At 42.0% G+C, this 24,827-nt stretch overlaps 1 protein-coding gene across 6 annotated transcripts in view; it reads left to right on the forward strand.

Moving 5' to 3' along the window:
- LOC122993315 (myomegalin-like) overlaps positions 1–24,827 on the forward strand; it is a 39,692-nt gene that overhangs the window by 3,784 nt on the left and 11,081 nt on the right. For 2 of the 6 annotated variants that reach the window (XM_044367369.1, XM_044367373.1), the window contains exons 1-24: positions 10,565–12,591; positions 14,192–14,329; positions 14,433–14,552; positions 14,651–14,743; positions 14,853–15,077; positions 15,171–15,329; positions 15,438–15,539; positions 16,172–16,309; positions 16,568–16,747; positions 16,933–17,127; positions 17,298–17,480; positions 17,563–17,679; positions 17,770–17,838; positions 17,957–18,063; positions 18,172–18,314; positions 21,393–21,520; positions 21,663–21,850; positions 21,980–22,310; positions 23,087–23,291; positions 23,372–23,488; positions 23,592–23,857; positions 23,950–24,164; positions 24,426–24,543; positions 24,678–24,795. In XM_044367369.1, coding sequence (XP_044223304.1) covers positions 11,266–12,591; positions 14,192–14,329; positions 14,433–14,552; positions 14,651–14,743; positions 14,853–15,077; positions 15,171–15,329; positions 15,438–15,539; positions 16,172–16,309; positions 16,568–16,747; positions 16,933–17,127; positions 17,298–17,480; positions 17,563–17,679; positions 17,770–17,838; positions 17,957–18,063; positions 18,172–18,314; positions 21,393–21,520; positions 21,663–21,850; positions 21,980–22,310; positions 23,087–23,291; positions 23,372–23,488; positions 23,592–23,857; positions 23,950–24,164; positions 24,426–24,543; positions 24,678–24,795 — 4,981 coding nt within the window. In that variant the 5' untranslated portion in view covers positions 10,565–11,265. Of the gene's footprint in view, positions 1–2,653; positions 2,731–4,602; positions 4,727–4,819; positions 4,978–5,059; positions 5,217–5,684; positions 5,739–10,563; positions 12,592–14,191; positions 14,330–14,432; positions 14,553–14,650; positions 14,744–14,852; positions 15,078–15,170; positions 15,330–15,437; positions 15,540–16,171; positions 16,310–16,567; positions 16,748–16,932; positions 17,128–17,297; positions 17,481–17,562; positions 17,680–17,769; positions 17,839–17,956; positions 18,064–18,171; positions 18,315–21,392; positions 21,521–21,662; positions 21,851–21,979; positions 22,311–23,086; positions 23,292–23,371; positions 23,489–23,591; positions 23,858–23,949; positions 24,165–24,425; positions 24,544–24,677; positions 24,796–24,827 lie in introns of those variants that run through there. The other 4 variants (XM_044367375.1, XM_044367374.1, XM_044367370.1 and 1 more) reach the window with 4 other exon arrangements.

The raw sequence follows: 24,827 nt of genomic DNA on the forward strand, positions 1-24,827 counted from the left end.
TTGCTGAGGGCCGACGGGCCAGGAGGGGCCAAAATAGCAGGTGCACTGTGATGGGTGTCTATATATAGAGCTGTTTTCAAGATGGTCTCTCTTACTGTAAACTGAGTTGTTGGCACACACAGGGATACGTGTTCCTCTTAGTTGTGTGTTACATTATTCATTGTCAGAATATCTAGTTGAGTCATTTTCTTTCATTAGCTATGCAGAGCGTATGTTTGGTCATATGTTAAAAGTTCTAGATGCTGCTGCATTATTTATGAAGATTGAGCACATTATATACATTTTGAGAATAAAGTGTCAAAATTCAAGAAACATTCCTGATTTTTTAACCACGTAATGACAGTTTTGCACTACACATAATAATAATAAAATGTATATATCTTTCCTGCTTCCGTCTTAATTCAAAATCAGTTTCATAAGCAGTGACAACGTGACCGAATAATAACAATTTGCCTTTCTGAAGGTTGCACATACCTTGATAACGAAACATCAAATCATTTTTGGTCATAGTGCTGAAAAATATGTCAATTAGTTGATTAACGAACAACTTGTTCAGGTCACATATTAATCAAAACATGATTTGCTGGTGAATAATTTTTGGTTTGGACTGTTGTTTGGACAAAACAAAACAATTTGAAGATATCACGTTGGACTTTTTTGGGGCAATTTTATCCATGAATTTCTACTTAAAGAAGGATTAAGCGCTTAATTGAAAAAATATTTGACAGATTAATTGATAATGAGAATAATTATTGTTATTATTAACTAAATTCATTATATTACTACTATACTTGCTGACTGCAGCTTTGTCCATATTTGTCACTGTCTGCAATGATCTGGTGTGAGTATGTATGAACTTGTGTTGTTCAGCAATATGGGTGTGAGTAGCACTCATGATGCCTTCGTGCAGTACGTGTATAATGATGGTGTGGGTTTCAGGCTGTTCGTGCTACTTGCTGCATGCGTAGACTTGCTCTTTGTGAGCACTGAGGACATAAAACTCTCTGGCATTGGCTGTCGGGACAGGAGAAGGTCAGCAGACTTGCATTTGCACAAAGAGGCACTAAGACATTTATAAAAGAGAGAGAGAGGAAGATGAAAGAAGACACAAAGCTAGAAAAAGGGAAGTAGAGGCAGCTAACCAAGATGTGGACAATCTGTTTAAATGAACCTGAGCCTAGCAGCAGTGATTAAGCTGATAAGACCAGTGAGAGCAGCTATCTGATCTGAGCCCAGCAGACAGACAGACAGATAAACTGTCCTCTCCCTCCTGTCTGAGGTCAGAATGGAAAGAACGAGTCCCATCATTCCTACTGTTAAATCCTCTGTCCCCTGGCCCGATGTAAGAGCCCTGATTGGCCCTAAAAAGTTCCCTGTGGACCACAGCAGGTAAACAAACTGTGGAGTTTAGCCTTTGGCCCCAGTGATAAGTATCTGAGCTTCCCCGAATTCTCCTGCTCTAAATATACCAGCCATGACAGCACAGTCAGATGCTCTGTACTGATGATACACAACACCTACCAGCGCTGATTCACACAACAGGGATGGAGAGATTAGAGAGTGATGGAGTGATAATAACTAAGGTAACTGAGCAAAGAAGAAGACAAACGTGTGTGTGGACGATTTGAGAGAGAGATGAAGGAGATTCAGTAATGATACAAGCAAAGAAAGTACAATGATACAAACATCTCAAGATGCTAAGAAGCTTTAAATTGGGAATATTTTGTATTTTTAATATAGATTATTTAATTGAACCTCAAGCGCACAGAGATATATTGACACTACACAAAACACAAAATTATGAGATATTTTTATATGTACGGTATGATTAATAGCAAAACATATTTGCTATTAAACTGTATGCTTATGTTTGCGATGTGATTAAGACTTTTTTTAATTAAGTGAAGGTATCCCTTTTTTAATTTTTCAGTAGGGCTTTGTTTAATTATCATAGTAAAACTTAACATCATTTAAAAGGTCACAAACTTAATAACTTACTGAGAAGAGGTCTAATTAGCCAAATAAGAAAACACCTGTGTGAGGATGAGCCATGGATGTGTAGCAGCTTTAATATTCATATATTTTATGTTAGTTAAGATACTTGTCAACATTATATCTCATCCTTTTCAATTTTACTGTTACAGCCTCATATGTAATTACTAGTTGGTCATTTACGGATATTGAAATTGCTATTATGTTTTTTCATATAAAAGACGCCATGAAAGCTAAATGGCATATTACATAGTGTTTGTCTTGAGAAAATAAATGCTGTAGATAAATTTTTTTTAGAAAGTCTGCATTGTGTAGCAGGTATGATAATGTCACAAATATATTTATGTTCTGATGTTTGTTTGGAAAATCGTACAAATTGCTGAACTTGCAGAGTTCAGAAACTCCATTTCAAAATTTACCTGTTATACCAAAGTTGCAATATTCAGCTGTAGCTCTTCAATGACTTTAACAGCATATGATCAAATTATCACATTAATTCACAGCTGCAAGTCGCCACTATCCACTGTCACTGATGCATAGTTACGAATGGTCATTTATCTGTTGCGGAAATGTTGATGTGGGAATGCTGATGTGTAACAATGATATGTGATGGTTGATTAATACATTGACTGATTCACTTTACTGCTTCCATCTGTTGCAGAACATCGAGCTGAAGGTGGAAGTAGAGAGCTTGAAGCAGGAGCTCCAGGAGAAACAGCAGCTTCTGGACAAAGCCCTGTAAGTCCACATATAACCATTTATTATTGTCATTCCTTGTCTGTTCTGTTTCTGTTAGTTGTCTGAGGTGATCTGAAAGAGGTCATGTCCAGTATAAAAGAGGAAAAAGCCATTAATGGGATTTAAAGGAAGTTATTTGTGTTTTTGACATTGTTGATTGCTTGAGACAGATGTCCTTCTCTTCCTGCGAGGCTTTTCCTGTCCCAGGATGGAGCTTGAAGCTGCTGCAGGGGGTCTAGTAGATTGCAGGGGTGATGTAGAGAAGGGTGGAGCTTTTTCTGGGTTTTTTGCATGGTGACATTACAGTTACTACTCTGTATGACTCACACACGAGAGAGAATCTTGCTGTTGCTCAAATTGACGGAGATGCTTCTTAAAGGTCATGTTTTTTGACCTTTATGTTGGAATGGTTCCTTATTGGCCAACATGTGGTGCTCTGGTAAATTGGCTCTCATTACTGGTCTCTATTTTAGTTGTTGTTGTCACTCTCTCTATCCTACAACATTGTTACAATATATAGATATGATGTGAACCCCTGTTCGGTGTCAGCAGAGATGATTCTGAAAGTTACGCTTGTATGATTTTAATGCTAGTCTCCCTCTGACTAACAGTTACGCTGCTTTTTAACTTATCTTTCACATATCATGAGGTCTGGTTGTTACCACATCATTTGCCTAAATATTAAACTGGTGCTCTTCTTGGGAAAAGTATTTCTGCTTACTCCAGATTGCCAGTGATGCTTCTTGTCTGATTTACTGCATATTCTGTGGTTTGGATATCAACCCAATTGCCTGCAATGACTGCCGTAGCCAGTCACTAGAGCTGCTGGCAAAAAACAAACACATCACATCATAAAAATCCATACAACAACAATAAAAATTCATACTAACAAACAAGAAATTGCCAAATTATAAACCACAGAACTCCAAACCAACAGTTGAATCTCAGTGTCTTGAACTTGAAGTCTCACTGCCTTTCTTGATTTTTTTAATTGTTTATGTTGTTGACAGACCAACGTTACTGAATCATCTTCCATCTGACTTGTTGCTGACACTTCAGGCTGTTTTCATAGGCTGTTCTTGTCTTGTCTTGTTCACTTCACATAAAGAACATTTGTCCAAGACTCAGATATTTGCATTACTCAGACTGGTTCAAAATATCCCAGTTATTTGAGCTGTTGCATGTGGCGGACAGAGTTAAAAACGTATGTAGAGAGGGTCCAGAACAGCAACTCATGGCGACAGAGTGGCGTGGGGTGTGCCATTCTGGGAGCAGGAATTCTGGGATACCGCCATTGACTGACTAAGTGATATAGACAGATGCTTGCACAGTCAGGGGGTCCAAAGGAACGAGAGAAACACTTACATCATGAGAAACGTAATTTGATAGTTGGAGAATACAAAGAAACAAGACGTGCATGAGGGACATTTTAGATTCATGCAGATACAGCGTTTACAGTGTGTATCAATTAAGCATTTTACCACAAACACATCTACAAGTAAACCTTCATATCTATAATGCAGGTTGAACTAAATGATTACCAAAGTCCAGGTTACTTACAGTAGAAAAAATTACTCAAATTGCTTCCACTGCTGTATTAATGTCAAGCCTTTCACCACTTTCAGACTTTGTGAACAGCACTTTAATTTCTTCTATAAGTGGGAGGATGTTGGGTATCCCATGAGCACTGTAGCATACAGTGATGACATCATATTGCTTTATTGGCATTTACTAATGTCTCCATCATGTCCCAGTGCTCACCCCTCTGACCATATCTCTGTGACTCAGACTCAGTTGATTTGTGCTGTATTCAGTATGATGCCTGATTGATTTGGTGATCAACTCTGACTTGCCTCTTTTGCCGTTTGACAGCACGACAGCAGAGAGCTTGACCAATCACAATGAGGCGGAGCTGCAGAGACGGTGTCAGGAGAGACAGCAGGAAATCGACCACATGCAGCAAGTTCTTGAGACCAAGATTCAGCTCCTGCAGGAGGTCAGTCCACCCGCACACTCAGCGACTCACACTGACATACATGTGTCCCAGCTTTACAAATTATAAATGCCTCTGTGTGTCTGTGTGTTTCAGGAGGCCCAGTTAGCACGCAGTGAGGCTGAGCGGATGGCCTCGCTAGCTGGATCACACTCCCATGCCTCCCTGCTCTCCCTAGACATCCCCATGGAGGACATCCCTGAGGACGAGAGGCCTCCGAGCTTCCTGTCTCCGTCCAACGCCAACAAAGACAGGTGCAAAATCTCCTCAATCATCACATATACTTAACCAAATCCATCTCACTGTGTCACTGACTATGCATCTGTCTGTGTTCAGGGTAATAGAGGAGCTGACTAAAGAGCTTCGCTCTAAGGAGGCCCTCATCACAGAGCTGAGCGGAGAGAAAACGACTCTCTCACTGAGGGTGGGAGAGCTGGAGGGACAGGTTCATGAGCTGTCTTCATCTCTGCTGCAGAAGGACAAGGATGTGGAGGTATAAATGCTCTTTATCTCAACTTTAAATTACACTTAATATCAAAAATTTTGACTGAGTCTCTGCAGCTGCAGTCCAATCAAACAGGGGCCCAAACTATTAGGTTTTAGCTATTTATACTGCATTCCTCTGGACCACCATGTCTCCTCTGGCCAGACTTCTATTCTAGAGAGAGGCTCCTGAAGCAACATATGTGACATTCCTCAGCCTTATTTTAACACTTATTCATGTAGGTCACATGAGCTATTTGTACACACACCACTACTTAAACAAACACACACACAGATGTATACAGGTGGCCAAGTATAGAATTAATGACACAGTTTTACATATCTAGAGATGTGTATTTCTGTGTGTATTTCCTCAATCATAAATGTTTAAATTATGTGTAATTATTGATTATTTTTTCAGTTTTAGAGGTTGTACATACGTACAGTAGGTTTATAGTGTGTCTTCTTTTTCATGCAGTTCTATCAGGAGGAACTTGGTCGAGAGAGGCTGCGCATTGAACAGGAAATGCAGGTATGTTGAGCTCTTTTTTCATGTAAAGAGACTGAAGCATAGCTAAATTGTGGTCAAGTGTTTAAAAGTTTTAAATTAAGTTTAGTGTTTAGAATAACTGAAGCCTTTACATGTTGTTATAAAGTTGTCCACAGAGTGTCAGAACAGCATCACAATTCTCACTGTTGAAGTCCAGAGCACTTTGTCAGACAGACTCTGCCTCCCTATGGAGAAGCGACGCATCACATTTTCAACAGGAGCTATCTGAAAAAACTGAGCCAATTGAAAAAAAACAAGACATATTTTAATAATTTGGTAAATTATTGGATGTTTTACAGAAATGCCTGGTAGTAAAAGAGTTTGGAAAATTCCCAATGTGACCAGTGCATTTTCTTTCTAAGTAAAATAAAAGTTTGTGGTACAGAACCAAGTAACTGTATCTATGTTACCACATTTTGCCACAGAAAAACAGCAAGAATTCAAAATGTTGGAAAAATGTAGTCTGTTTCTGCAGAATATTTTGTGCAGAATCAACATAACAAAATCAATACAAATATTCTGCAGTGAGAACAGGGACATAATTGTACCTCATATTTTCTACAAGCTGAAAGAACCAACTGTTAACAGTATCATGACCAATGACTGAGCTGAAATTCTCCTCATCTTTGTGAAATCTAATCCTGGATGTTTCATGAGTCAGTGTCAGTGGCTTATTCCAGTCTGAATGGCAAATAATACAGATATGCTGATGAATTAGTACATTAAAGTTAACAAACAGAGGCGAGGAACATGACTCTAATCAAACCTGAAAGCACAGTCCATCTTACAGATCTCATCTCACAAAGTGCCAGAGTCCCATTACATTTTCAGGCTTTAGCTGCACTGACATCCCCAAGGACACATTTCTCCTGACATGTAATGAAACTACAAATGGAGAGGCATCATTACGTTGACAGCTGCTCACACTGCTCAGTGTGAATCTTTGACATGAGTTTGTTCTATATATTAAAATTAATAACCATTGTTACCTTTATCAGTGTGTGTTCACCCACATTTATCTTATCTGCGCAATGTTAGTTGTTGTTATTTGGATATAGCCTGAATGAGTCACAGTATCTGTTGCAGACATATTTGTTGTTGGGTGAGTTTCTCACAAGCAGCGTTTTGTTTTCAAGGTGCCTCGGCAGGCGTTTTAACTTGTAAATCAGTTTTGGATGAAGGATGCAAATGTACTCGCCAGGCAGGCTGTCTACTCAGATTTCACACTGGATGCGTGTGTGGGTTATGTGGTCTGTGTTGGTGTGCCCTGAAAAAACAAACAAAGCTGAGTTGTATGTTTGGTGATGGATAACTACACTGTGTGTGCAAAACATTTAGTCACCAAGGCAACAGTGGACCAGTGTCCACTGCCACACAAGTATAATTTACATATGATAAGTAAGTGAGTGTTTTATATACATGAGAAAGGACACAGCCTCAACATGAGTACAACAAGGAGAGGATGCTTGTTTTTTTGGAGGCCAAATTTGAACCACCAGTGTGTTGAAATGCAGGTTCTTGGGTCAGAGTTTACAGAGACTTTGCAAAATTAGAGGGAAGTGTTGTTTGTTGTGTAAGTGGTGTGTATGAGTGCGCAAGAATAGATGTGAGACAGCATGTAGAGCTAAAAGTATGACAATGATGCCATATAATCAAATATACAATAAAATATGTTTTGCATTTTAAGACAGCGAGACCAGCAAAATATGACTAAAATAAAAATACAAAAACAAAAAAGTTTTTCATATGTTGTAGCTTTAGATTACACTTGTGTCTTTTACTGCAATTAAATTATTCCAAATGTGGGCTTCAGTTATATTCTTCATCAATTTAAGTCCTACGGCAGTGAGAGAAACTGTTCAGGTGAATTCTTCTCACAGAGATAGAAAGAGATGCAAGGATCAGTGTAAGTGGGGTCTTGTGTGAGTGTGTGTGTGTGTGTATGTGTGTGTGTGTGTGTGCACATTCCCATGAGGTGCCTTCTTTCACATATGCGTGTGTGCGTGCAGGCATCTGGCTGGTTAGCAGTTTAGCGGGTCAGATTTCAACCGGGTTGTCAATAGGTCAGCTTGACCTTTTGAGTGCTATGCGACCACAACACTGATATACAGTTACGTTGTTTCAGACAGACGCCCACCACAAGAGCTCTTAATTAGTTCCCCAGACACCACAGTCATTTAGATCAAATCTATGTCTGGAGAGAGAGAGGAAAGAAACATCACCTGAAACCTCTTAACACAATTATTTAAGGCTTTTCTTGTCAAGAATAATTTGCAGTAGTTTGTACACTGTAAACACATAAACCATTCATATATTGTGACATTGTCTTATATTTATGAGCATTAAATTTCACAAAACATCTACTCAAACAGGAAAAATAGTGTATTTTCAAACTTTTTATTCAGATGCATCTTTCCCACATGTTGTTGGTTCCCTACGGCCTCCTCAAGGTGAATTCTAATATCTGATTTAGAGAAAAAGACTCAGGACCAGTAATTAACCTTCAAATAATCAGGAATCAAGGGCTTCAAAGCAGACACAAGGTCTATAAGTCTGTCTTACATTAATTAGTTAAAAATGTATAGAATCACACTGTCCTGAAGCAAAAGACTTGTTTTGAGGATTCAAGTATACCGGACTGTTTACTTGGAATTCTTTACTGCATATCTGCGAGGAAGTCACAGTGTGACAGCGTGACCATCTGTTTTTCCTGCCTCAGGGGAGAAACAAAATTTGTGCTACTGCAGAGATTAACTTGCACAGTCAAACACATGAGAAAGGCCTGGTTGTTTGAGCATCACAGCCAAATCATTGTTGAAATATCAGCACCATGAAGGAAATTTAACTATAAATAATCATCCCGGAAGATGTTTTGATATTTGGTACTGATGATTGGAAAATTACACTGGTTTATTTGACAAACTCATGTACATAAATATTATCTTCAAATAAACTTTTAAATACATTTTTTCTCAAAATGAGGACTGTGGATTTTGTCCCCCATCACTTACATTGTAAGTACATTTGAAGAGGATCTTCTAATGGCCAGAATGAACAGAAGGAATGATTGTGGCAAGAAATACCCCATTTCATTGTTCATTTGGGCACCTGGCTATTGTCACAATATATAGATCTTTTGATTAACTGATTAATCATTGATTAGCTCTGCAATGACAAATATAAGGTCAAATACCAATGATGTGAAACCCAATGTGATGTCTTAGAAATGCAGAATTTCACTTCAGTTACTTCAGAGGAAAAGGAAGCTAGTAGCGGAAAAAAAGCAATAACAAAAACTGATTGACACATATACCTGATAAATGACTAAAACAATGAATTGATTATCATATTGATAATCTGCTACTGTAATACTGCCAATATGATAATGACCTTATTCAAACTTTATCTTCCTTTGCAGTGTAACCTCAGGCAAGTATTACATCACTACACAGTAGTCATGTTTAACTACTGCACATATGTGTTGTCTTGGTAACTGGTTTTATGGCTCACTGATTAGTATGTTTAAAGTAGAGAAAACATCCCTTTGTCTTTACTCTGCAGAGCCTCTTTGCCTGATGCCAGACTTACCCTGGATACATGAATACAGTAGAATAACATAGAACGTGAAAACGATTAATCTCATTGGTTTGTTCTGTAGTTTAGAGATATGTGCAGTGGCTTTATGAATTCTAGGTTATGTACTCACGCTTCAGTGTAATCGTAAAGATTGTGCCATCATGCAGAAGTAAAGGCGCTTTTCATGTAAGGCATTTTACTGGGACACTTGAACGGGGCAGAGCCATTGTTAATGTTAACAATAACACATGAACTTTTCCTGCTTGACGAGTCAAAATGTCTGCTGTGAGGAAGGGTTATCAGACAGTTTTTACCCTAATTGTCATTTTTGTCAGTTTTGGTTTGTGTATTTCATGAGGGAACTCTTTAAGATACAGAACTAGAAAATGGAAACCCTTAGGTGTGTGTGTGTGTGTGTGTGTGTGTGTGTGTGTGTGTGTGTGTGTGTGTGTGTGTGTTGTTTGAAAGAGAGGGACAGCGAATGTGTGTGTGAGAGAGAGCATTGTGTCATAATTATTACTGAAAACCAAGTTAGACAAGGTCTAAAATAGTGCCTTATGTTTGGCTCCTTGTTTGATTTGATTTTACATACAATAGAACATATTAGAATCATCTCATCATATATACAGTAGTTTGTATAATGTACATAGTATAGTAATGCACTACATATTTTATTTTATCTTACATTTTAAATTATCATATCCTACTTACATTACAAACCTTGTACAGCAATACTGTGTCATGCCATTAATGCAGACTTGAATAAAATAAAATAAAAAACAGAGTAGAATGTAATAGAATCTATCTCGCTCTCTGGAGTAAAGAATAGAGTCATTTCATTTTACAGAGCGTCACTAATGTTACTCTGTTACTGAGCATTTCACCTGTTCAGTCAGGCGAACAGAGCTTAGTAAACCGGGCAGGAGGAAGTAACAGAGTCCTAGGGGAGCATCACTCTGTCTCTCTACTGATAAACCCAAATAAAACTGATATCTGCTGGGTTTTTATTTATTTATACTTTAAAACATGAAACAGTACTGCATATGAATAAAAATCGTAGTGGGTATTAAAGAATACGGATCCCAGTCTGACTGCACCGGGCTCCTCCACCCCTGTTTCCCTGAATGGTGCGCTCCGCCGCTGCAGGTCTGGTTCAGGCAGCCACATCGTTATCTGGCTGCCCGGAGGATCTCTCGGACCGCACGTAGGACTGGACGCGGTGAGCGCGTGTCTCCGTGTAGCTGTCGGTAACGGCTCTGAAATGAATGAACGGTCTCTTCTCCTGATACAGACACCGGCGGAAGATTCAGGACTCCTGCTTCTGCTCTGTGTCTGGGGCAGCGGATAATTGCCGGTCCCCGGTCATCATGAACCTGACGGCGCGCGGTGCGGCTCGTGTGTCCGTGACAGCCCGGTGATGGTGCAGAGGCGCGTGCGGTGCTGTAGGGAAATACGAAACAAGGCTTTGGTGACAGCGCGAAGACAATATGGAGAAAAACACTGCAGCTGATTGATGAGACGTTAACATGACTTCAGCGTGCGTCTGCTGGAGGACTGCGCCATATTCCTGATGCACCTGCACGAGCAGATCGACCTGGCCTAATTGATAGATTTTATTGATTGTTTAATTAATCTGTTATACCTCACTGTTTTCTGTCCTGCCAAGAGCCACATATGCAGCCAGTTCTCTATAAGCCTGGTCATTGACTCTTCTTGTCTACCTCATCTCGTTTATTTTCAAGCCATTGAATTTAATGCCATTGCAAGGACTGATGTCACAAGCTTTACATTTATTATTTCAGGATTTCATGTGTTCTAAAAGTGCTCTGATGCACCTTGAACATTATACTCAAATTCCCCACAAGGGTTCAGTTGTCCTCATGTGAGAGAAAATCAATAATCTGCCACTCTCAAATACTTACAAGCCTGTGGAATGCTTGATCTCAAGATGAAAGAGACGTGTCGCATCTGTGGACGTGATCTCTGCGGTAACCAGCGGCGATGGATTTTCCACCCCACCGCCAAGCTCAACTTGCAGGTGCTGCTATCTCATGCTCTGGGGCAAGAGCTGGCTCGGGATGGCAGAGGAGAGTTTGCCTGCTCCAAGTGCACCTTCATGCTGGACCGCATGTACCGCTTCGACACGGTGATCGCCCGCGTTGAGGCTTTGTCCATAGAAAGGTTGCAGAGGCTCCTGCAAGAGAAACACCGGCTGAGGCAGTGCATCAGTGGACTCTACCAGAAAACAAACTCAGAGGAGGCTGCTGTAATGGGGGCTAATGACGAACCAGGGGATGGAATGGTGGACATTTCAGGTCTCACCCATGCTAAGTACTGTTCCCTGCTTCAGGAGGACCTGGTCTACTCTTTGTACGAGTCCTGGGCAGACGACGGCTTGGACTGTCCCCATCACCACCACCCTCAGTGTACTGCTGATCCAGGGTCAGAGGTTACAGTTGCAGGATCACACCGTTGTGTACCCAGCACTCCAAGAAGGTGTCACGGATGTTCCTACTGGCGGGTTGCAGACTCTGACTATGAAGCTGTTTGTAAGGTGCCCAGGAAGCTAGCACGGAGTATTTCCTGTGGACCATCAACCCGATATTCAGCCAGTCTTATTGGAGGGAGTGTGACAGGAGGAGGTGGTGGAGAAGCAGAAAGAAAAAAACTGGAAGAGTCAGATGAACCACCTTCCTCTCTAACTCTAGTCCCTGGTTCTCGGAACCCCTCGAGGACATCAGACAGCGATCGCACTCTGGCTGGACGAGCCAGCTCCAGCCCCTCTATAGCATCCCTGGAGACAGCTGAGGAATACATTCAGCCTGGAGCCGTAACAGATGGGCCGCCGAGCTCCCCCAAGGAACCAATAGATGACCGGATATCTGACTCCCTCTCTGAGGAGCACATGGGAGCTCCACATGGCCAAACCTCACCTGCACCCAGCCTCTCTCTGGCCCTCTGTCTGCTGCAGAGCTACGCTGTTCACAGACCAGTCCAGAGCACCAAGGGGAGTAAACTCCCAGTGCTGCTCAGACGGAGCTCCAGTAATGGAGGCACCAGGCTGGGCTTCCCTGATCCAATTCTGGGAATGTCTTATGGAACTCCAGGTGGAGAAAGATACAACCACATGCCAACACCTGAGCTGGATACCCCTCTGATCAGGTTGGATGTTGGGATTGATCAGGGTCTGAGCCTGGCTGACATGGAGGACTTATTGGAAGATTTGTACAAAGAGTACCCTCCACCACCTCCCCACCAGGTACAATACCTTGACAAGCACGGTGCTGAATAGAAGGATTTTATGACTGTAGGATGATGACTCTCATTGGAATGGTGGATTTTGCTTGTGCAGTACAAATCTGCAGTATCTGCAGCACTCTGAGTGAACCAACCAGTAGGCTTATTAGGTGTTTGACATACAGACAGTGCAGCATTCCCACAAAACTGTTAAATCTCATCACCTTGCTTGTGTTTTTTAACTCTCCCGTCACTTTGGATAAAGCAATGAAATTGTAACAGCAGATTTAAAAAAAAGCTTAATTAGCCACATAATCCAGCTGTCAGTCACTTAAATCCTGCTCACAGCTTCTCCAGCAAACCTTTACCCAGAGGATGTGGGTTGTAGTGTTGTGTGTGCGTTCTGCTTAGTTGTCTATGTGTGAGAACACATAACATTAGCAGTCAGGTGTGGGTAAGCTGTGAGCCACGACATGGCCTAATTAGTTAATGTGTGTGTGTTTTTGTGCATGCACAAAAAGGTCATTAGTCATGTCAGTAAAGCAGAGTGAAGAGCGTTAAAGCATGGGCAGTTTTTTCCTTGTTTTTTTCCCATTTTAGTGAGCATAAAATACCCGAAAACTGAAAACTTGAAGTTAATATGAAATTCCTTATCTAATCCCAGTGTTCTAGATTTAGATCTGAAGTAGCAACCTACACACACACACTACACTGACTCACTTACATACTGCAGACAGATACGAGCCTCCCAGTTCTTCCAGTCATAAACTAATGTTGTAGGACAAGATTTTCTGCACATGTGAGGACAAGTACGCATCTGCAATCTGCGTGTGTGCAATAATAAAGATCCAGCTTCCTCATAATCCTCTCAATCACTGGACTCTTACTTAAAGATGTTCCCTTTTAAAATAAATTGTGTGATCTTTGAGCCCGAGCTGCTGACTTAAGTAGGTTAGATGTGGGGAGACATTAAGACAGAAAGACTCCACTACTGGCCTATTTTCACTCGGAGCCCTTGAGGCAAAGCGATCCACGCAATGTCAGACCACCCTGTCATCTCAGCACTGGTTGGCTCCTATAATAACACAATTTAAATGATATGTTCACTACAAAAGTTCTATCTGGAAAAAATACAATAATGAACAAAAATCAATTGAATTAATCCTTAACTACGTTGTACTACAATACTATAATACATACTATAGGCTAGCGTATCATAATAACATCCTTCCTCTAGATTGTGGAAGCATTTATATGCCAGTTATGTAAAGATAATAGTGGCAAAGAGCACTTTGGGTACGCTCATGCTAACTCATGCATGCAGCTCACACACCACTCTAGAGGCTCTCTCCTCCGTCAGAGCTTTTTACAAAGTACACACATGAATAAGCAGAGTCTCTAAATGTTGTACACATATTACACAATCCACTGAGGAAAGTTATGTAGCCTGCAGCCTTTGTATTTTCCTTGAATTTTGAGCTGAACATCCAAGCCCACTTTATTGTCAGTCTTTAAAGCAACATCCTATTCACAAATAATTGCTTCTGGATTTAGTCAGAAGATGAAGCCAATATATTATGACTTGAAACTCCAACATCTTACCCTCTTCTTTCTTTTTACAGAGCCTCGTTGAGGAGCAGCAGAGTCAACTGAACCAGTATGAGTGTGCGGCTGGTCAGTGTGTCAGTGAGCTGCAGAAGGCCCAGCTCCAAGTTCAATCCCTGCAGGCAAAGGTCCATGAGAGCGAGGCCAACAATTTGGTATGTCACATAAAAATACCTCATTTCAATCAGATTTGTTTTATAAAGGCACATATGAGGCCTGATGACAGCCTGACGGTGATCTCTGTTTCTGTCTCCGTAGAAGTTGCAGGAGAAGCTGACTGAGATGGAGTGTGAGCTGCGTTCACTCCGTCAGGCTACTCAGAGTCAAGAACGAACCATCCAGGGCCTCACAGAGTCCATCAACACCAAAGACAGTGAGGTGAGTGTTTGTCTTTGTTGTATGAACAGAGAACAACCTGTTTATGATTATATATGTATTAAAAATATGCTCATAGCAATGTTTCATTCTGCTCCAAGGCCCAGGACCTGTACCAGCTGATCGAAGGACAGAACACCACACTGTGTAAGCTGCGAGAATTGGCCCACCGCAACCAACTAGCACAATGCAAGGTGAGATATGATGCACGGTCAGTGGTGAGAGCCCCGAACCAGAATCATTTCTTGTCTTCAGACTAGTGACGTACTGTATGTCCTTGTTACGTGGTCATCCTCTCTCCAGGCTCCAGAGGGGGTCAGCGAGTCCTTGACGCTTGCCCAGCTGCAGGGTGAGTTGGTAGGAGTGCAAAGCTCCCTGTTCTCACTGGGTTTGGAGCTGGAGGCCAGTCAGAGGAGTCTGAGACAGAGCCAGAGGCAAGGAGACGACCTGGTTAGGTTCAAAGACAGACTCAACTCTGATCTACAGGAGGCACTGCAGCACAGAGATGTCACTGAAAAACACAACCAGGTCAGTGTGTTTGTTAGTAAACCAGGCGTTTAAAAGAAGTCTTGAAGTGTGGATGACGCAGCATGTGTAACCTCTCCTCTTTCTCTGCGGCAGGACCTCCGCTGTGCCCTTCAGAAAATTCGCTCTGAGCTGCAGGCTAAAGAAGCATCTCTGAAGGAGAGCGAGGCAGAGAGACTCTCTCTGGTGCAGGAAAGAGACAGAAGCATTGCACAGCTCAAACACTCTCTGCAGGACAAGGAGCAACAGTTACAGGTAACACGCTAAATCCCTCACATGCTGCATACATACAATATGTAAATGCACAAATATACACACATGCACAGATTTCTCATCCTTTCCAAAAATCTTTATATCTTTTAGGAGTATTCAGACATGTTGGAGTCAACAGGAAGCTCCAAACCAAGAGATGCCCTGCTGGAGAAACTAAGAGAGCGTATTAAAGATAGAGACAGAGCTCTGGAGGTAACACACACAAACACACACACACACACATACACATACACATACACACACACATTTAGACATTGATTGATACTGAAGAGTGCCCCTCTCAACTATAGTTACATGTGGGTCACTGTACTGTACACCATGTGATTAATGGGACTGCCTTTCCAGTACATTCTGTGCAGGGAACATTGAGTTCATTTTTTCACCAGAAAGCAGCAATGTTTGCAGCTTGCAGCAGTTGAAACAGCCTGTAGCAGACAGTAATGAAAACTCGCCATAAATCAGTAGGTCAGGACAAAATATCACAACCAGTTAAGTAATAAATCATAGGGGGAATTATTAGGGAGAGATTACTGTCTTCTGTAAATCTGTTACAAGAAATGAGCCAGAAGAGTCATGAAAAGGATCAAAATATTCCTAAAAATCTGATTAACTAGTTAATTTCTCACCTTGATGCACTCTCATTTGTTTTTTATACATTTCTAAGCAAAAAGAGCTTTGAACAACCCACATCTTCATTTTTACCTTTAACCGTAAAACTGCGTGCTGTAAGGAACATGATGAATATCAGGCTGAAGATAAATTTCACAGTTTCCCAGAATAGCAGTGTGATTTTTTTTTTCTTCTCCTCTCTCTGCTGCCCGCAGCGCTCCATCGATGACAAGTTTCGCTGTGTGGAGGAGCGTGAGGGCCAGGTGAGGAGGCTGCAACTAGCTCTCAGGGAGAAGGAACGAGACCTGGAGAGACTCCGCTGCATCCTGTCCAACAATGAGGAGACCATCACGGTACGCTCAATACACGCGGTAGAAACACACCAGAACTGTGAGCTTATACTGTTGGCCAGATCTCATAAGTGTGGGAATACTTACTTCATTGTCAGTAACTCCAAAAGAGTAAATATACATTCTGATATTTAAAAAACAGACATGAATTCGATGAATGTGAAAACATGTTAATGTTTTAGGCATATATGAGGTATCATGTTTATGTCTGTCTTTATTTATGGTTACACCTGGAATTGTGACGGTGTGTATGTATTTTAGACTCTGGATGCTTTGGTGCGAGGTAAAGAGCTGGAGCTGGAGCAGGCGGCCGAGGCCTACAGGAACCTCCAGTGGCTGAAACAGCAGAGCGAGGAGAAGGAGAGAAATACTCTGAGAGAGAAAGAAACCATCATCAGCCAGCTACAGGCAGCTTTGCAGGCACGCAGCCAGGAGACACAGGTAACACACACACACACAAACACACACATTTATGCCTTTATTGTCATGCTGATGCGTAATTTTCAAAGCTTTGGAAAAACAGTCAAGGTAGACAAACCTCTGTTACTTGTTTTGCCTTTCACAAATACAACAGGTGTGCTGACACAGACTTTTCTGGGTGAATCTTGTTTTGTGTGCGTGCACAGGATCTGACAGCAGCCCTCGTTGCCAGAGTTCAGGCTGGTCCCACTGAGGTTGTGGAAGAGCTGAAGGCTCGGCTGGCGCTCAAAGAGAAGCTCTTCCAGGAGCTGTTGTCAGACCGCAGCCGCCAGTCTAATGAACACCAAACACAGGTCCAGGACCTGCTCAACACTCTCAGCTCCAAAGACCAGTATCTGCAGGTAGGCTGTGTCACTGATTTGGGATCAGTTCTGTAACACAGTAGAAGTCACAGAATAGAAATAGAGATAGGAAAGTACACAGATATATTGTGTATATCTGTATATGTATTGTATGAACCATAGAGTCCCATGGCTGATTTTTTCACACTTTGACACTCTTTCTCTCTCAGGACAACTCCTACAGGCTGTCTGTGGTGATTAGTGAGCGGACAGGCCAGCTGCAGGAGCTACGCAGACAGCTGTCATTGAGAGAGCAGGAGCTGTGCGAGCTGAGACGGGACAAGGAGAGGGAGATGGGAGGAGAGACGGAGCATCTGCAGACTCTGCTGAAAGAGAAGGAAGCCTTTATCAAGGTACATGTTCATATTCCCCTTACTTTTCTCTGTAGCTCTGTTTCCTGTAGACATGATCTTCACAGTGTACTTTGTTCATCAGGAGCTGATGCAGGGCCAGGAGGAGGCGATGCAATCGTCCTCAAAAGAGAGCGAGGCAGAGATGAAGGCTATCCAGGAGGAGCTGCAGCTGGTACTGAAGAAGGAGAGGGAGGCTCAGGTATCTGTGTGGATCCTGTAATTATACGTAAATCTAACAATCTTTGACATTTTGTTAGAAGTCTCTGATCTTTGTGTCCTCTGCCTGCAGAAGGAGCTCTCTGCTCTGCGTTTATCCTTGGCTCACCAGCAGACCACAAAAGACAGCACTGATCATCAAGTAGGTTTTTCCTTCAACCATAACTAATGAGACAATATGTGTCTTTGTACTGTTCAAGAATTGAGTGTTTTTACTGTCTCTCCTTCCTTCCCCCACTTCACATGCCACTCTGATGTAGCGTGTGCTGGAGCAGCTTGTGTCAGAGTACCACAAGCTGAATGACGCCCTGAGGGCGGAGAAGAGATTATACCAGAGTCTCACCCACATTCACACCAAAAGTGACAGGTAGGGAAGCCTCTGACAGCCCAGTTTCCTGTGAATACAGTAAGTTGCAGTTCTTTTTTTCTTTTGGTCTAAAGACACCTTTTCCTTCTCCTCTTTTCCACCTCGCAGCAGCTCAGAGAAGATCCAGACCCTGCACACTGAGCTAGACTCTGTTCAGGCTCTCCGCGGACAGCTGGAGGAGGTCCTGGCCAGGACCCGTAACATGGCCCTAGTGCTGGAAAGGGCAGCTAAAAGGCAGCCTGACTTTGGAGGTGGGGATGGGCAGGGTCCAGCCTCCAGGGCTGCGGGGGGCACTGTCACTAACGCTCTGTGATGTTCTGTCTGACAGCACTGAGTGAGACTGGCACTCTGTATGTGAGATGGAGCTGTCTGTAGCCTCTGACGGTCTGTTTTTTATTAAAAAAAAAAAAAAAAATCCCTAAAGTAAATGCAGAGCTGCCTCTGTCTCATGCCTTGACCATGAGACTCACACAATTGACAGATCTCAAGATCTCACCCCACATATACCTTTTCTCATGCTAACTTTTTGTCTTTGCTTCCTCCGATGTAAAATTTGTGATTTTTAAGCGTAACAAGGTTAAGGCAGCATTTTTCACGGATTGTCCATCATCTGTTTGAACCAACAGTGTGCAACAACAAATCATTGCGATGCACGCCACAGTGGAACTGATCATTTTTTCAGATATTATTAAGTAATATTATTAAGTAATATTATTATTACTTCTAATTGGATAGACCAGATTCTATAGTATTATGAACAGAAATCTGACCCGTCATTCTTCAGACAGCTTCGTCCAGATAGCACAAGCACTACTCACAGTAGCAGAAGCCTGTTCAGATTAACCTCATTTGTATGAAGTGGCAACGTGCAACTCAGAGTTTTATTTATTAATATATATTGTGAGTGTTGGTGTGAATCTGTGTTTTATATATTGTTTTTAAAAACTGCCTGCGTATTGCTTTGCAGTGCAACTTGTTCTGTATTGCCATTGTACTGTCTCTCACCGGTGTCACTCTTCCAGCCTTACTGTCACAGTGAAGTTACATCTTGTGGAGAAACTCAAGCTCATGCCTTACAGTGAAACGTCTCGCCATCCATCATTTGTTTTATACCATCTCTTTGTATACAGGATGTGCACATTTACTCCAGGCCCAAAAAAATCCAAAAAGATGGCCAAGTAGTTTCCTTCAGCTCAGTCCTTCCCTCTGACTTTCATACACAGTTTTATAATGTAAACCTGCTCTGCTCTAATTTTAGTCTTAAAAGATATGCATGAGCCGTGAGGTCAGCCATATTCGATATGCGATGGTAGATAACTTTATGGTAATTTAAGATTATATCTATTGTTTGTAGTTTACCTGCTTGTTGAACTTAAGCTCTGCTTTGCACCGAGATACCAGTAAATTATAATAGCAGGTAATTTGCTAGTCTGCACTGTCTTCTCTGTAAGTCACATGAGATGTGAATGCCAGAAATAATATTTGCCCATTTAATATTTATATTAGGTAGAGTACATTTTCTCAACATTTGTGCCCTGATCTCTCATCTTGCCTCAAAGATGGAATCCTTGTCAACACTTCATTTGTATTTTAAATGCAACAGAAATAAAACATGTGCTGGCTTTTTGTCAAAAGCACTTCTGTTATGGATTTCTGTTTGTTGTGTTTAATTTGGGAATTTGTCTCAAGAATATCCCAAACCTGAAATTCCCTACTTGATCCTTTATGTACCTTCCATCTCTCCTCAGAACAACCTCACAGTGTGCTTGTTTTCATAGAGGTTCCTCATAGTAGGAATAGCAATTCCAAGTTGTCCTCGACTTCATCAGTTTGTCTCCCAGTTTATCATAATATGCACTTTGATAATCACAGTTACACACATACATAACAATTTTAAATATTGTCAAACATATCAGAGCTTGTCAACAGATTTCTTTAGATAATTCAGGGTCTATGTGAAACTATTGTTTCTTCATGTCCTTGCTCTGTGATGCATGAGATTGTGGCATGGTTTTCATGTTTGCATGGCTGTTCTGCTGTAATGTCCAGTTAGATATTCACAACACTAAAACACAAAATGCACCAAATAAGGGAAGCTCACGTGAGCCCTGTCACTGAATGTCCATGATATTTCTGAAAAAATGAAATCCATGTTAGTTTAAATGCCAAATACACCAAACAACATAAAAACAGCTTCAAGTAGCGCCCCCTCTACATGTCCACAGTGTGAGAGGTCACAGTGTGTAAACAGGGCCCCATATTCACCCAGTCTGGCTTACAGTGCACATTGTTCAATCAAGAATAACCCAGTAGTTTCTCTCCATGAATTTGATGCCCTGCTATTATAGTGGCACAAAGATTTACTATATTTAACTGTCATACTTGTTTGAGGGTGGAGACACTTTCAGTTAATAATACAGTAACATAATAAGCTGCAACAATGCACTGAGCAACTGTAGATACACACCCATACCCCTATAATTCACATATAGCTCTGCACAGCATATGTGTGTGTGTGTGTGTATGTCTGTGTGTGTGTGTGGTCTGTCATAGACTACTTTTGGGGACAAATTTCAGACTTAGGAACAGTTAACTGGGGACAGCTTGTCCAGTTGTGGACATGTCCTCAATTGGGAAAAAGCTGATTTTTGGGGTCAGTGGTTAAGGTTAGGGTTAGGTTAATTTTCCAGGAAATTAATGTAAGTCTATGTAATGTCCCCAAAAGTGACCAATGTCTGATGTGTGTGTATGTGTGTATTGTGTATCATTGGGGTGTATTATGTAAAACAATTTTCCTTTAAATTCCTGCCCGTCACTTTCCACTGAGCCTCTGCTTCCTGGCAGTAAACCAACATCCATTTATGTGTTCCTCTCTTGCTCTTTGTGTGTGTGTATGTGTGTGTGTGTGTCCATTATACAGAGTGTATATTATTTAAATAACGCAGAGTGAAGTATATTCTGCATATATATTTTATTTTGGCACACAATTATCATGTGAGTCAATATGACATATGACACATTTTTCTCAGTTTTAAGTGTTTAAAGTTTCACACTGTTTCTCATCAACACACACACACTCACTCATGCTGGGTTGCACCGCCTCAAGTGATTCTGGCTGGCTGGGAACATATGACATAACATTTCCCTTTAGTCCCATGACTTCCAGAGGGGTGATTCAGAGTTGAGGAAAAAATGGGACAGAGAGTGAACACTAGAGAGGGAGACATGTAAAAATGGCAAGAACAAGGAGAATAACAGAGGATTAAGAAATAAACAAAAACAAAAGTATACAAGTGGATCTTGTCCTTATATGGTTGTTGTGTTTCTAGAGCTCAGCACAGAGGAGGAGGAGGAGGAGGAGGAGGGGGATGATGAAGACGGCAGCAGTGACGAGTTCACCGACAGCATAGAGGAGGACGATGAGAAAGTGACAGCTAGAAGTTTGGCCTCCATTCAGGTAAAATACTTTATTTACATTTGAATTTACTTTACTTTATGTATATTTTCTGAGTTTAAACATTGATAAAAAGCACTTTCCCCAATCCCATGATTTTTATAATAACATACAGTATTTTATCTTTTTTTTTCTGAATGTTTAGACATCTGGAAGGGCCAGCGGACCTGAGGGTGTGTCTGGAGGGCTGGTGAGGGGTTTGCTGGCCCAGCGAGCCAATGGGGAGAGAGACTTACAGCAGCTCGAGAAAGCAAAGACAACACTTGAAAGAGAGCTTGAAGAAATAAGGTCACAGCTGGAGAGGGATGGATACACCTCTGTGGCTCAGATGAGGTGCATATTTGTCTCTAAAGATCATCAGGAAACTGATAGGAGCTAAAATTTGATTGTATTGTTGATCTTGTCTTGGTGATGGCAACATTAATCTTATATCTATTTGTGTTTCTTTCCATTACCTCCTAGGAGTGCACTGCAGAGGCTGCAGCAGGAAAACCAGTTCCTGAAAGCAAACCAAGGACGGGCTGGAGTCCTGGGACTAAGGACTAACACAGAGGAGAATCACAGGAGCCTGAACCAGGAAGAGGAAGAGGAGGAGGAGGAAGAAGAGGAGGAGGAGGATATTGAGGAGGAGGAAGAAGATGAAGAGGAGGAAACATCTTCAGTGCCAGTGGGAAAACGTGGTCCTCCGTGTGTTAGTCTGAGCAAGGAGCGGGGGAAAAGGCATTGCACACGGCCATGCTCTCTGGAGCCCGGCACGCTGACATCTCATCACTACAAACACCAGCCTGAGACGGTAACACATTAAACATTTAAATAAAAATAAAGTAATGAAGAAGTTTGAGTGACTTACATCTGCAGCTACAAACCATCGCTGATATTTTAGGAACCTGCTGCAAATCTATCTTAGTCTTTATTCTTTGTAGGGTCATTGTGAAGGATTACATGTAAGTTTGATGTTATTTTGCCCACTCTTTGTACAATATTGTCATTTTTACTGTGACATGCAGTGCTCAAGTGATGGATGTAAACATTGAAAAATACTTGATTGAATGTTCCTTATTAAAGAAAATTTTAATTCTGTAACTGCTAGTACCAAAGTATCAGAAGTTAAAGTTCATTTTGAAGGATGGTTCCCTTTACAGTTTTAGATAATTGTTGCACGCAACTGCTGTTATTTTCCTACTGTCAGTAATCAGGCTGCATTATGAGGATCATGTATTTGAACTTATCAGCATGTAAAACTTCATTCTGAAAAATAATCAGATAACTTTCAACAAGCTGTGTAGAGCAGCTTTGCCTCCAGGCCCTGTTCGACTTCTCACCACTGTGATCGCTATTTGCAGCTTCTATTTACGGTGTGTTTTGTTCTTTCAGTCCCGTGGTTGTTTATATAAGTGAATGAGTCCTGCCTGCTGTGCCTGCTTTTTCACATTAAAACATCACTACAGTTACTGCTAGGGAGGCTCATTGAAAAATATTTTTAAAACGATTAAAATGTACCTGTGATATCCTATCCTTTTTGTGTTACGCTTGCTATTACACGGTTGCTTAAACACTTTGCTGTTGCAGGAGGTGGAGCCTGCTGGTGACAGGAGTGAGGTGGGAGCGCTCTGGCAGGATATAGACGAGGGTCTCCGAGAGCAGGCGGCCCGTCTGTGCTCTGATCTGGCTCTGAGCCGCCAGGAGAACAGAGAGCTGCAGGAGAGGCTGATGGTGTCTGAGGCCACAGTTCACGCTCAGGCTGAACAACTGAAGGACTACAGGGATCTGCTCAGTGAGTTACTGTCAAGAACATGTATGGAGTCATGTTGATAGACACATATAAGGACACATATGTCTTTTGTGTATCTGCAGCGGAGACGTCTGTCCAGCAGGCCAGTAAGCAGGTGCAGGTGGATCTTCAGGATCTGGGTTATGAGACTTGTGGTCGCAGTGAGAACGAAGCTGAGAGAGAAGACGCCAGCAGCCCAGGTGACAAATTTATCTTAAACCATAACAACCATTATTATTTTTCTCCTGTAAACACTCTCATTAATCATGCATCAACATTCCTCCTCATCTCTCCCTCCCTCAGAGTTTGATGACCTAGAGATGTGCACGTCGCTGTCCCATCATCAGGACTATGAGGGGGTGGGTGGCAGCTGGTACACTGGTAACAGCAATAACAGAGGTGCTTATGATGAAATGGGGGATGAGTCAGCTTCTCTCCAGCATCTGGTCCAGGATCTCCGCTCACAACTGACCCGCTGCCACAAGGTGATCCGTGGGCTGCAGCTGCGTGTCCGCTCGCTGTCTGCCACAAGTGACTACGCTTCCAGCCTGGAGCGCACCCCACGCAAGGTAACACTGACCAGCTGCTCTGCATTACTGATGGTGTTTAACTTTCTTTTAGAGTCATGAATTCATTCATCCATTTTATTCTGGCTTTGTAGGTAAACTGGGCCTTTGAGACTTCACCAGCCCCGAGCGGTGTGGAAGAGGATGAAGGCTGGATGTCTGACACCCAAGCCATTCGTTCAGGGTCCAAGCCCAGCAGGGAGCTGCAAGAACTGATGGCACGTGTTGCATCACTGGAGGCACAGCTGAAGACATCCAAACTGGAGGGAAAAGTTCAAGCAGAAGAAGGGAAATGTGCCACCTGGCCCGGGTGAGTGGACAGAGATAGAGAGCCAGGAGGAAAAGATAGAAGGGGTTAATGATAATAAGGGTTAGCTATTGTTCTTACTGCCTCTATAGTCGCTGTGTACCTTAAGGCACGTTTACTATATCTAGAATCAGTTAACACAAGCACATGGGAATGGTTAGTCATGTGGCTAATAGCCCTTAAAGCTCTGAAAGAGTAATAACATCTCTATTAATTCTGTGGTTCCTTGTGTCCTTCTGGGTCTCTCTCTTCCTCTCATCACAGGAAGTACAACTCTCTGATCCAGGCACAAGCTCGTGAGCTGTCCCACCTGAGGCAGAGGATGAGAGAGGGGCAAGGAATCTGCCATATCCTAACCCAACACCTGGGAGATACCACCAAGGTACTGCAAAATCCTTCCTCACAAATAATTCATTTCCTATATTGTCCCAACACTGGAAAAGAATATAAACAAGGGGAGAGCTACATTTTATAGTCCATATTTTCACACCTGCTTAATTTCTCAACAACGTACAGGCCTTTGAGGAGCTGCTGCGAGCCAATGATATCGATTACTACATGGGCCAGAGTTTTAGAGAACAGCTGGCACAGAGCTCTGCCCTGGCACAAAGAGTGGTCACCAAGATCAGTGGACGTAAGAAACATCATCCTATCTCTACAGGCAAA

This window comes from Thunnus albacares, chromosome 12 (genome assembly GCF_914725855.1).
Source record: "Thunnus albacares chromosome 12, fThuAlb1.1, whole genome shotgun sequence".
In the NCBI taxonomy this organism is placed as follows: Eukaryota; Metazoa; Chordata; class Actinopteri; order Scombriformes; family Scombridae; genus Thunnus; species Thunnus albacares.